The 13845-nt window shown below is 35.7% G+C and overlaps 2 protein-coding genes across 9 annotated transcripts in view; one reads left to right on the forward strand and one right to left on the reverse strand.

Annotated features, from left to right (window-relative positions):
- Positions 1 to 287: 287 nt before the first annotated feature.
- LOC105208855 (PR domain zinc finger protein 2) lies at positions 288 to 8730 on the reverse strand. 6 transcript variants are annotated; one of them, XM_054231202.1, is made up of 4 exons: positions 8591 to 8730; positions 5232 to 7735; positions 4406 to 5166; positions 288 to 4264 (listed from the first exon to the last, which is right to left on the reverse strand). In XM_054231202.1, exons 2-4 carry the CDS (start codon positions 6962 to 6964, stop codon positions 3408 to 3410), a joined length of 3351 nt encoding a protein of 1116 aa, XP_054087177.1. In that variant the 5' UTR covers positions 6965 to 7735; positions 8591 to 8730; the 3' UTR covers positions 288 to 3407. The 6 variants fall into 6 exon arrangements, with proteins under 6 accessions (XP_054087177.1, XP_054087175.1, XP_054087174.1 ...); XM_054231200.1 differs by having other exon boundaries at positions 5232 to 7767; positions 8591 to 8659; XM_054231199.1 differs by having other exon boundaries at positions 7804 to 8613.
- Positions 8731 to 9241: 511 nt separating this feature from the next.
- Positions 9242 to 13845, forward strand: part of LOC105208854 (homeobox protein 5) — a 103778-nt gene continuing 99174 nt past the window's right edge. Inside the window, exons 1-2 of one of the 3 annotated variants that reach the window (XM_011178918.3) lie at positions 9242 to 9984; positions 11141 to 12208. In XM_011178918.3, the coding sequence (XP_011177220.2) occupies positions 11264 to 12208 (945 nt within the window). In that variant the 5' untranslated portion in view covers positions 9242 to 9984; positions 11141 to 11263. The remainder of the gene's footprint in view (positions 9985 to 11140; positions 12209 to 13845) is intronic. The other 2 variants (XM_029038098.2, XM_054230602.1) reach the window with 2 other exon arrangements.

Genomic DNA, 13845 nt, shown 5'->3' on the forward strand with positions numbered 1-13845 from the left:
ATACAATTTATAATTTTTTTCTTCAGTTTTTTTTTGTTTTTGTTTGTTTTGATTTGTTAATAATACATGATGAGTGCGTTTAAAAAGTATGGATTGACATTGTTTTTGTGAAATATTTTTCTTTTTATAAATAGCATTTATGCGTTCAATATTACAGCTTTAGTTGCAAGTGGTTTTGTACAGTAAAGCCTAGATATACATATACAAAAAAATTATTAGTAAAATACAATAAAAAAGGCAAATAGCAAATTAAAGTATGTAAAAAAATAAAATTATTATAGCTTAAATAAATATGTATGTTTGTGCGCATACAGAGTACAAAACAGTAATGTTAACGAACATTTCGTATCTTTGGTTTAGGTGTGAACATAATAACATAGGTAAAAAGCAAAAAGCCGGCGATAAAACAAATGAAGCATCAACTTATTCGATCAAAGTACGGAAGTCAGAGTTGTGTTTAAGGTTAAGATTAATAAATTTTAAGAAAAAAATATTAAAGAAAAATATTTTTTAATTAAAATTAAAGAAAAAATATAGAAAAATATTTTGATTTGAAAAGCAAGAAAGAAAATTAAAAAAAAAAAATTTATTAGAATTACAGAATTTTTTTTTTAGAAAATTATTTAATTTTAATAAAAAAATATATGTACAATTATTTAAACTTATTAAATACAAATGTAACACCTTTTGAGAGTTGAAAAAATAAAAATTTGTGGAATTATTTTTGTGTAACATATTAGTAAGAAAAAAATATATACAATTTTTTAAACAAAAAATTATTTGATTGCAAAATTTTTTTATTAAAAAATATATGAATTTTTTAATTTAAAAATTTTTTAAATAATTTTTTTTATATAGTTTTTAAATAAATTTTTTTTATATACATTTTTTAAATGAAATTAAGATTTTAAAATCAAATAAATAGCAACCTTTTGTTAATTTGTATTGCGCATTCACATTTACTTTTATTATTTTGTCTGCTTTTTTGTTTTCGTCGACAAATGTTTCGTTAAAAACTTTGCTTTTGTTTCTGTTGTTGCTAAATGAATACAGGCAGCATAAAAACGAGTGCGAAATGTAAGCGATTTTCTAACAATCATGATATCGAAGAAACGCGTTTCATTTGACATTATAAAAAAATTTTACACTTTTTTCTAATTTGTTTTTTAAATAATTTAAATTAAATTTTTTTTAACGAAAGTGCAATAAAATAATGGAATGCACTGTTAAGAGGAATTAATTCGTAAATTCGAGGAAATAAAATTCGAAATTCGTGCAATTTATTGGTTTATGTAACTGATTTGAAGGATATTGGACTCTTAAGTCACTGTGGGGTAGAATTAGTAACCTTTAAAATGATTTAGTACCGTTATGCTAACTTTTGGAATTATTTTCCTCCTCTTTTATCTTTATTTTTTACTAATTTTACTACATTTAATTTATTATAGTATTTTGTTCAATATACGCATGCTTGCAACTAATACTAATGAAAAATTAAACATGCGCGAATGTGTATGTGTGTGTGTTTGTGCAAATGTTGCACAAAATTTCACTAAATTCATTTTTATTTTCAAGTATGCCCGCATGTATATTTTCAATATACAATATTATTATTTTTTTTAGTTTATTTTTTTTTTACCAATAATTATTAATGATTTTTGCTTCAAGGGATAGCAAGAGCAACACACAATATTTTTTTTTAATTTTTAGTTTTCACGAAATTTGCTTGAATTTCAGAATTTTTTTCATGCTCAGACAAATATATAACATGTTTTGATAGTTTTTTGTTTGTAATTTGTTGCTGTTTTAAAAGATTTTGAAATATGTTTAAATACACAACATGCAGCATGCGAAAATAATGCTTAAACAATTTTTGAAAATACTAAAAGCTTTGAAATCTTAGTAAAAATATTTAAATATGAACTAAAGAACGAAAAAAAAGTTTTTTTCGAAAATTTCAAATTTCGAAAATTTAGATTTCAAAAATATTTGAAATATTTCTGCGGCAAGTGAAGTCAAAATTAATGCAATAATCGCATAAAGCTTGAAACAAAAGTTTTTTTTTCGAAAATTTCAAATTTCGAAAATTTAAATTTCAAAAATATTTGAAAATGTGCCGCTGCAACAAGTGAAGTCAAAATTAATGCAAAAACTGTGCAAAATAAACTGTTTAGAATTTTCGAAAATCCGTTCGGCGCAGAAAAGTAGGCAACCAAATTTTTTTTACAATTTTTTTTTTTTTTTTAGTTTTTATTGCTTGTTTTTTCTTCGCCGGAAACGCTGTATAGCATCATGTTTTTTCTATAATGCATGCATTCATTAGGCAACAACCCAGAAACAAATCTAAATGCCGACAACAACATCAATAAAAGTATAGATTTTGTTTTCGAAAATGTTAGCAACTTTTTTTTTTTGTTAAAATTTTACACTTACACTTTTTACGCACAACACAACACACAAATTGAAATCGAATCGAACAACTTCAAACGAAATAAATTAGTAAAATATTAATGGAAAAAATAATAATTACTTTGCAATAATAATATTTACACACATTTAAATTGCGTTAATTAGAGCATCATTAATTACTTATACACTTATTAGCTAGATTTTTTTTAAATATGTTTTATATGTACGCTTGTTGCTTGCTTTCAATTAACACTAAAAACTAAAAATCATTTGTGCTAGCCAAAAAACAGTTTGAGTTAGAGCGAGAGCGAAAGAGAGAGAGAGAGAGAGAGTGTGTGTGTATTAGAAAGAGAGATAGTGTGTTTTTTGTTTTTTGAGATTGCGAAACAAGTGTCATGGAAGAAGCCACTTCCTGCAGCAGTTCCTTACGGTCAGTCAAGTACGCGCTGGTGAGCAATTATACAAACACACACACAGACACAACTACTCATATCCAGATACATATATGTAAGTGTGTATATATGTAATATTATTATAACTACTGATTGCATTGCCTACATTTGCGCGCGTATTCACTACTACGAATTTGTTTTGCTTTTGTTTTGGTTACTTTCGAATTATTTAACATCCAATTGGGTTTTTTTAGTGTTGGTTAACACTAAAATAACAATATTTTCCATTACATTGAGTGTTTTTGTTTTTGTTTTTTAGGGGGGTTTAAGAATTTCTAGCTTAATTTCGTTTAACAATACAGACAGAAAAAAAATACTTGCTAATATTGGCATTTGTTGTACGCAACATTTTTCATTGCTTCCTTCTGGTCGGCACTCGTATCAATTTATATATTTATATATATATATATATATGTTTGTGTAATTTTTCGATTTGCATATGCATCCATAATATGTACGCGGTGCACTCACAATCTCACTTCGTTTCATGCTGATAATCACACTACTGCTCACTCAGCTGCTCAAATGTGACGCTGCTGCTCCTGTTCAGTCGTAAATGAAATTCGCCGAGTCACAGAGCGCATCGCTATCATCACCGAACTTGCCGTTCATCGTGTAACTGGAACCAGCGCCGTACACCCATTCCTTCTTAATAAAATCACCATCGGTGGTGGACGACGACGTCTGATGCAACGGTCCCAATGAGCTGTGATCCAGCCGGAAATCATCATCATCGTCCGGATACAATTGCACTGGAATGGTATCGGGTATGGAATGCGGGTCAAAGAGATTTCCATATGGCGGCAGCGTGTGATTCAAATCGACATGTTGATCCAAATCACTATCGAAATTCGACATGCGAAATTTCGAACTTGGCGGCGAGTGTGGCGAATGATGTGCCGAATCCTCGAACATCACCTCTTCCTTAATGAGCATTTCATTTGAATTGTCACCCGAACCGGATGAATACAGATTCGGTTCGACTTTGATAATGGCCGCTGTGGCCAAGGACGGGGAGGATTTCTCATCGTCGTCGTCATCATCAAAATGCTGACCATTCACACGCAACGACGACGTACGATGATGCGAATGTGTCGAATCGACAAAATCATCCAAATCGTCATCGTCATCATCGTCCAAATGGGTTGGATGTCGACGCCGGTGGTTGTTGTTGTTATTATGATTTCGGTGGTTATTATTGCGCTGTAACGCACGGTGGTGGTGCTGACTGCTCGACGAAGTTAGCGACGAATTGAATGGCGACAAGTGATTGCGTGTACTGCGTATGGTGGAGGTGCCAATGGCGGTGGAGGCGAGCGAAAGTGGTGCACCAGATTTCGAGACAACCACTGACGAGGAACATGATGTCGACGAGGAGGAGGGCGATGGCGAGGGAGAGGTGCCTGGCAGATTGAAACGAAAAATAATAAAATATTAGTTAACGGTAAATTAGAATATTTAATACATAAAAATAAAATTTCAATAACATAAGCAGTTACAACAACAACACTAATAACAGTTAAAAATAAACAACTTTCACTTACCGATTTGCTGCACCACGCTCGCCAAAGCGGAGGAGAGCGTACCAGCGCCACCTGTAGAATGTATGATGGGCGTTTTACGCAGCAATTGTTGTTGCAGCGTACTACTGCCACTTTGGTTATTACTCTGTATGACATTAGTTTGATGTTGCGATTGTGGCTGTGCCAGTCCCACACTCTGCTCATTCTGCATGTAGTTCTTGATGACAATGGTGCGTGTGGGTGTGACCAGCAGTGGTTGTTGTCGCAATTGTTGTTGTTTTAGTTCGTGCGATGCATTCGAAGATTCATTTGAGGAATCCTCAGCTGTGGTTGTTTGCATATTATGTGCGCCAACACCAACAGTGCTCAAAGACGATGTGGATACAATACGACTGATATTGCCAACGCCTTGCATGCTATCACTCATTCCCGAGTTGTCATCGTCCATATCTTCAAGCAGCTGCTTTTGCAAGTGACGTTGCATGCCACTGGTGCTGGGTCCATCATCCTTCGGCTGTGACTCCAGCTTTACAATTGTAGCAGTCGTCGCTGCTGATGTCGACGCTGTGGAGTTGGACGCCGCATTTTTTTCGTTTTTGCCCGTGTTGGTGGCTTGCGAGTTCTGATCGCGTTGATGCACTTGCATATGTGTTTGTAGGGAAGATTGTGTGTGCAATTTCTTCTTGCACACTTTGCACTCGAACGGAAAGTCGCCGGTGTGTGTGCGTGCGTGTATTTTCAAATTGTAGCGCTGACCGAAACCTTTGCCACACACATCACATCTGAAAATGAAATTTAAAAATGAAATAGTATGCAATACCTTAAAAAAAACCGTTGATTCACTCACTTGTGCAATTTGACGCCCGAATGCAATTTGGAGTGGCCACGCAGTGACGCCAACGCACTAAATACTTTACCACAAATCTCACAAGTCAAATTCACATTCTCATTGTGTATCTTTTTGTGCACCTTGAAATATTCGAAACTCATGAATTCCTTGTGACAAACGTCGCATTTGTATTTGTGCCGTTCGGATTGCTGACCCGTGTGCACACGCATGTGTTTAATGAAATTCGGCCGGAAACGCACAACACGTCCACATATCTGACACTCGTACGGCTTGCAGCGTAAACAATGTTTCTCGTAGTTTTTGAGTGACTTTAGCACCATATTGCATATAGCGCATTTCATGTTGTTGGCGTGGCCTGAGCAATGTATGTCGTACAGTTCTTTGGATTCGAACTCTTCCACACAGGAGAAACATTGATAATTTCCGGTTGTGGTGCCACTGGAAGTCGAGTTGGTATTCGCGCTACCATTTGTGGTGGCTTGTGTTGTTGTACTACTCTTGGCCGCTGACGATGTCGTCGCAGCAGCAGCAGCAGTAGTGGCTACCACTGTGGAAGACGCAACATGACCAGAAGACGATAATGGCGATGATGATGCAGTCGATGGGGATATAGATTGTGTTGGTGTTGCTGTTAGGGCCGGCATTATTGTTGGCGGTGTGGAAGTGACTGCAACTGCTTCTGTGATTCCAGTCGATACTGGTGGTAATGTGGGCATAGTGTTTGCTGCCGATGGACTAGATGTGACCACCGTCATTTGTGTGCCTGTGTTGGATACCGGTGTCGCCTGTAGGATAAGCTGTGTTGGTCCGCTACCGGGTACACCCTGTTGTACTACATTTAACACAGTCATTGGACTGCGACTTATCACAGCTGGCATGCGTACGAATGTAGCGCCAGTCATGCCGCCCATGGCATTACTTATATATACCGGTCGACGTTGCAGTTGAGCCAATGCCTCGGAAACTGGCACTGTCAAAGTGCGCCCAGTCGTTGTTGTGCCGACTATTGAGCCGGCCGGCAAAACTATTTGTTGTGGTTGTGCGCCATGCAGCTGAGTATGGTGTGCAGTTATCGTGGGCGTACTTATATAATTTATACCAGTTCTAATAAATTCTTGTTCGACATTATCATCTTGCTCCATTTTGATATCTGAATGCTGGAGTTGCATTTGATTTTCTTCAGCTTCAGCAGCTTGTTCCTCTTCTTCAATATCTTGTAAATTTTCATCGTTTAATTCTGGATCCGCTTCCTCCTCTTTAATCATATTTGAAGTTTGTGTAGTTTGTATTATGATCCGACGACCATTCAATAAATGATGTTGCGCCATTGCTTGTGTTGCTGCAATCGTCGCCGCACCGTCACTGGTCACATGTGCTCTTGGGAACTCGGAAGCGCTTGTTACTATTATATTCGGTGGGTTTTGTAGTTTAATGGTAGGGTTAGAGTTAACGCTGCTGACTGTTTCTATATTCGCAGATCTTTCATTATCTAAATGATCATTAATATCATTGTCGTCATGCTCCATGGGAGCTTCTTGCAGTATAAATTCGATTTGTTGTGAAAGTGCGCTATCGTTCATAGCAATTAGACCATCTAAATCCTTGCTATTAACTAATGAGCTACCGCCATTGTGATCACTGACAAAGAGAGATGGCAAAGTATTGCCCACGACACCACTGTGAGAAGTTGTGCTGCCAGACCCATTTGCGGCGCTGCTGGCCATTTCCATCCTTTGTTAAATTGGAATTTCTTTTTTACTACCGTTTAACTATTAAACTACAATGCAAATAAAATCAACCTTTTTTTCGTTATTTGTTTTCTAATTATTTATGCAAACTACTTTTACAATCACTGGCAAGACAATCATATATTTCTCCAATTCGTCTGTCTCTTGATTTTCTTGTCAATCAGTCGAGAGTTGCTTGCAGTTCTCAGCCTCCACGCTGAAATTTTTTAATGTCCCGCATTTTCACATCATTTTATTACGATTCATTTTTTCTTTCCGACTTTCGCGCACTCAATTCACCTTCACCTTTTCCTTTGCTTCTTCTTTTAAATTCCACTTCCACTTGTGCTTCTACTACGGTCCGCTTCTTGCCTTCTTGCGTTTATTGATTTCCTTTTTGTTTGAGATTTTGTGCGGTATCCGCGTGTGTGTGCGTTTGGTTGTGTGCGCGTGTGGGAAATTTTTTTTAGCAAGTTAGTTTTTCATACAAAATTTATAAAATTCTTTCGTACTTCAATAATTCACAACGTAGTTTTTAATTAGTTTGCACTTGGTACACTTTATCACTTGTATTGCCTTATTTTTAATGAGCAGTTTTTTTATGAATTGAAAATTTTCCGTGCGCTTTACTTTTCACTGCGTTTTTTCGTCCTCCTTGCATTGTTCTGTCCGAATTTTCGCTGCGCCCCCTCAACGAGTTTGATTTTCTCTTTACGTTTGCTTATTCTATTTTGCCTGCTCCATTCGTAGAAAACAGGTCTGCATTTTTAAGTACTTCAATAAAGATTTTAAATAAATTTAAGAACCTATAAATATATTCGTAGTACAATTTATAAAAATACCTTTAATATTAAATGCAATGCAAAAATAAATGTTTCTAATCACAGTGGCTAAAAACGAGATATGTTTGATTTCTTCTTGTGGATCGGAATAAGAAATTTGTAGTAAATCGTAAAATATAGTTTGTATAATTAGAACAATATTTACTTAATTACAATTAAGAATATCTGTCAATTAGTATTTATGTCTACTTTCTTCAGTAATTGAAGGTTGTCATCAAATATATAAATCATCTATACATCAAAATTATAGTATTGCACCCAATATTTTTTTTTACAAATCTGTAACCCTCTTTGCATATTTTATTACTAATCTAATAAATCAACCTGCTTTTGCAACCCGTTTCTAATTTTCATATTTTTCTTTTCGCATTTCGCGTCTACGGTCTATTTTAGCTTTGTTCGTTCGTTTTGTATGCCATTTGCTTTATTCACATTCCTCTTATCCTATCCAACTCCACACTATTCGCTTTATTAGCGCTTCTTTTCGACCACCTTTTATTGACACATTCTTTCAACCCTTACTTCCCACACTCCTCTTAAACAATCATTTTACAATTTCTTTTTCTACTTTACTATTCCTGTGGTCCTTTTGCGTTTTCCGCAATAGCCAACCATTAATCACTTTTTCATTTGCATTTTTCAAGCAAGCAACTGACTTCTGGACGCCTTTTATACATTGCACACTTTAATACTGTTATATACTTTATATTATTTCATAGTTTTAATACAAATTATCACTAGAAAATTTATTTACAATAAAAGTTTTTCACAACGAACACAATTTTACCATTCACTACCGTTCCTTGTCCGACGTGCACACAATGTTGCCACAGCGATTAAAGTTGTGAGCAAATTAAATGAATTTGTTTGTGAACGCAATTAATTTATTAGTTGCATTCTAAATCGTAGAAACAATGAATTTGATTAAATGCTATTTTTAATGCATATATTACTCTCACATTGCGTGATATACTAAATAATTTATTTAAAAATAAATCAATGTATTTCTTGAATTGCAAGCTGCCAATCGGTAGATGGCGCTGAAAACGTTAACGTATTTGCAGAAATTAATTTTTTATAAAATCTTTTATTTGAAAAATGCGTTTTTCTAAATAATTATCCATTAAATATATATTATTTATTAATATTATTTAAGTTCGTACTATCAAATTCGCAGGGATGTTCAAAACAAAAATAGTAAGCCATTTTTTCCAATATTATATGAAATATGCATATCTATAGAAATAAATTCATCAAAAATTTAATTTTTATATGATTATCTCTCATATTCATTTAAAACATTATCGAATTATAGGTTATATTTCGAAAAATTACTATTTAAAGAAAATATTTATAGATAAAAACGATTACTAACACTCCGATAAGTGTTTACAACTGACACCCAGCTGTGCAATCGATAAATGATTTGGTACTTTTCTTGCAACCTGACAAATGATATTTGGCTCTGCTGGTTACATTGGTCGCCTGCAAATTGCCCAGCACACACATTGTTTTGTTGTTGTGGTGAGCGGTTGGTTAGCTTGTACGCAAGTTCGCAAGTTCGCATTTGTAACGTTGATGACGGCGGTGAAAAGCAACGTTTGGCTCTGACTTTTTCGCATTAAAGTTTTGTAATGTGTTTGAGTGGAAAGTCGCGCATGAAAGCCTAGAAAAAGTTTTCCCAAAAATAATTGCAATACACAGAAAAATTAAAAATAAAATCGACCATTTCAATTCAAAACTGTGTTTTGTGCGTGTGTGTGCTCAACGTAAAAAAGAACAACATTTTGTTGTTGTGTGCTGCACAAAGCTGCAGTGTTTATTGGTCGAGTGTGCGATTTTTATTGCGAGAGCTCGGGGAAATTTGTGTAAATCGATTCATATAGGAGAAAATTGTAGAGAAAGGATTTTAAGTAAATACAAAACGTGAAATTCTTTCTCTGCGAAAAACAAGTGAAAAATATACACAATATAAGTACAACTTTATTTTGTGCTAATTGGAAAAATATGCACTAATAAGAAAGTTATGTTGCTGAAAGTGAAGTAAAGAAACAAATTGCTCATTGTGTCTTGCTTATGTTGTTGCTACAATTGCGACGCAACGTTGTTTTCGCTGCCAACAACTTTTAATTCTCTACACTAAATGAAAAATTGCCTTTTGGATGGTAAATATCTGCAAAGGTGAGATAAGCAAAGAAAACCTAAAAGTAGCAAAATAACGTGAAAAAATAAGTTTGAGGAGTGTATGAAAATCAATTGTGTGTATAAGCGTGTGCGTATAAAAAATTAGAAATATTTTTATATGCCACAAGAAAATTTATTGCGAATTTCTAAAGAAAAGTAGCAAAAAGCAGGTTATTGTAATAAATATTTTTTAAAGTGTATGTCAACTCTTAAAAAATATTAAATAAAGTTGTTAAATGTTGTGTCTCTTGAAAGAAAAAAAGTAATAATAACACAAATCGTGTAGTGAATTTGTTTAGAGAAAAATAAGTGAAGGAAAATATAAATCAAGAGTAGAGAGCATAAGCAGTGAGAGCGCACAAAAGCAGCGCTGAGAGCGCACTTCCACTGCTGTTGCTGCATGTACGAATGTGTGTTTATTGTTGCACTATTGTAAAACAACCGAAGAAGTCCAAATGAATAATAATAATAATAAATAATTTGTACAAGCACAATATAAAAATTTTTTACTTAATTTTTGTAAAAGCTGTTTATTATTTCAATATTTAGTTGTTTGTGCGTCTTTTAATTATTATTATTAAAGCGTGAAAATCAGTGTATGCTTCTTTCAAGGTGTAAAAAAATACACTGGTCAGCATAGCCGCCCACACCCAATATGAAATTAGCTTTCATATGGATACATACAAACATAGTATATGTTTACATGTTCAATTCTCTGCCTAAAGCATTCTAAATTCTTTTATTTATTTACAACGGAGGCTAAGGTCTACCACATCAGCGCCGAGGACGCAGACGTCATTGGTGCGTTGTTGCGGCTCATTGCCATATTACATATGAACATATTGATGTACACATGTGCATACATACATATTACACAATAAAAAATTAAAAATATTTTATTTTATCGCGAAATTGCTAGGAAGTATTGCTTAAGTAGATTTTCCATTTGGTCAATTTTATTTCATTGATTTTTCGTTGAAGGCTTTGCTGACCAGTACTAATAAAATAGCAATAATTTAAAGTGCAGACATATTAAATAATTTAGTGTTTTTAATTTTATGAACGCTCTAAATTAGTGCTCTTATTTTTTATTATTTTGTGTTTCTTAAATAATTTGTGTATACAATCACTAAATTTGTGTGTTTCGCTCAAGGTTAATAACACCATAAAACACAAATTTTGCCGAAATAAAGAAATAAAAATAAAAAACGAAAACGAAAACATAAAAACGCGTTTTTGGTGACATTCTCTTTGGCGGTACACAGTAACAGCGATAATGTCGACAACTTCGTCTATTGAAACACCCACATCGCCGAGTGCACCATTGCCAACCCATCAATCACACCATAACCACAACCATCACCGGCATCAACATCAACCGCAACAACATCAATACCAACATCAGCATCATCCGCACCAGCACACGACCACGGCGATTGTTGTCAGCGCTGGCGCTGGCACTGGCCATCATCACACCAATACGGCCAATAATTTCACTCACTTCAGCCGTCATCGCACCCACTCGTCCTCATCTTCATCGAATAATTCTTTTAGTGGCGTCACTGGTGTTGCCACCAACTCCATGAAGTCTGGCGCGGCAGTAGGTAACACCAATAATGGCAATGGCAATGCTAATGGCAACGGCAACGGTAATAACTATAAACCAAATAACAGCAATGACGGTAGTGGTGGTAGTAGCTCCAGTGGTGGCAATGCGGGCAACATACACAATCAGTCGACACACTCACTACTGACCCCGTCATCGTCAACATCCTCGTCACCTTCAGTATCGGCCTCGGCCTCCACTTCGGCTGCTGTGCATCACTCACATCCGTACCAACAACATCCCCAATTGCAACAGCAACAACAGCAGCAGCAGCAGCAACAACAACAATACACTTCATATACACAACGCGGCGTTGCAAGGCCATCAACGTCATTCTCGACCCCGGACGGCACTGTAACCGCTGTGGCCGTCACCACCACCATCTCGACGAACACACCGGGCAGCATGAAGCGCCATCACACCGACGTATCGGTGTGCTCGTCCGGTTCATCGTCGTCTTGCTGCTCTAGCACCGGTTCGGTTTCGGCAGTCGGAGTCATGGGCGCCGCTGGCTCTACAGTGAATGCTGCCATCGTAACTACACCGTCGGTGGTAAGCAGCAATGGCGGTGCAGTGATTACGCAGAAATTGAGCAGGACAATTCCATCAGATAAGGTGAGTTGAGTGAGTGAGTGAGTGATGAATTTGACCAACAACTAATCGATAAATATGTAAATTTATAAAGAGAGTAAATCAACTATATGAGCGTATTGGAGCACAAGCATTTACACAAATATATAAGGGTGCGTGTGCAGTTTGTAGGCCGAAAGCCAATTAATTTCCAGCTGAGCTGAATTTCGAAATTCTATCAAATTAATGGGCAACAATAATCTGCTTTTAGGCGCACAGCTGTGTCCCTTGTTTTGTATGTTGTTTTCTTTTTTTCATTAATCTTGTTTTTTGTTTTTGTTTTTACTTATTTTCACATTTACCTTGTCCTGTTTGTCCGCCCAGTGCTCATATTGATTTTTATTTCTCCTTGCAATGAGAGCATGTTTCAATGTTAACGCTGCGCTGTGTGAGATTTTAGGCGCATGAAGAAATAAATTCAGGGCCAACAGCGCAGCGCGTATTGGCCTTCGAAAAATGTTTGCTAGTAACAAGCTGTGGGCGCTGCTATATATGCTATAGGTGGGTGCAATACCGTTTGAGTTGTCTATGTGACACATACACGAAACACTTATTTACTTGTTGTATGTGTATTTTTTTCAATTGAATGACAGTTGCCAGTCTTTATGAGGGATATTTATTTTTTTTTTGTGATTATATGCAAATTTCATGTGTTAACTCAACTAGCTTTGACCTTTTAGAATAATTCTACAACAACAAAAATTTATATATTTCAATTTGTTATTGTTGTTGTAGAAAACATTCACCAAATAATTCTTATCGGAATATTGGCTAGTTCACAGTCCTTGGTTCTGTGTTCGTTGCAGTTACGTGGACCCGATTATCGTGTGAACTGATATTTCAAGGTCTGCGGAGTATTTTCATTTCATTCGACGATTGTTAGAATTCCTTTAAATGAGTATAAATTATGGGTTTTGATTAGGCTTCGCGAATTTCCGAATGTATGCAGCTACGCCTGACCTGAGAACCATTTAGCTTCGGATGATGACTTACCGATCCAAAAGAATTAAGTCGCCAAAATAACAGCCCTTGGCCGGATAAAACCCTATTCAATTCTTATATCGCAGGACCGGCTGTTGTGGGAATTGCTTCGGATGTCGACTTTATTGTTCGGCGGCATTCGGAATGTCAATTCCTTTAAATAAATGAATTTTCGCAACAACCGAAAAGTTAACTTACATCATTTATGAGGCTTAAGAAAGATGTTGGTGGGCGTGAAATTTTGGATCCGGGTTTGTCCTTTTGAAACCCTCGGTAAAATCTTTTGGTTTCGCCTGCTACACGGGAATTAGTGTTGAGAGACTCTTGTAATTCGTGGCTCATTAGCATTCTTAGCACCGTTAGAGCTCGAGTTGTGGTGCACACAATCTTTTTTTTTCTATATTTTTCCCCTTCACCTCAAATATATTCAGATCGTCTGTCAATAACTCAGCTAAGCTAGTCTTAATCTCAATTACCGCAGTCAAAAAAGCTTTGAGTTTTGAATTGCTGCCGACCTTTGTGCACCAACCGCCGCCTTTGCCAAGCAACACATTCCACATTGAAGACAAGACTTCTTCTTTCATTTGTGCCGTTTCTCCGTGCAAGTTGGAGTCATAAAGCACAAACAACACCAAAGCCAA

Source organism: Zeugodacus cucurbitae, chromosome 5 (genome assembly GCF_028554725.1).
Source record: "Zeugodacus cucurbitae isolate PBARC_wt_2022May chromosome 5, idZeuCucr1.2, whole genome shotgun sequence".
NCBI classification, from domain to species: domain Eukaryota; kingdom Metazoa; phylum Arthropoda; class Insecta; order Diptera; family Tephritidae; genus Zeugodacus; species Zeugodacus cucurbitae.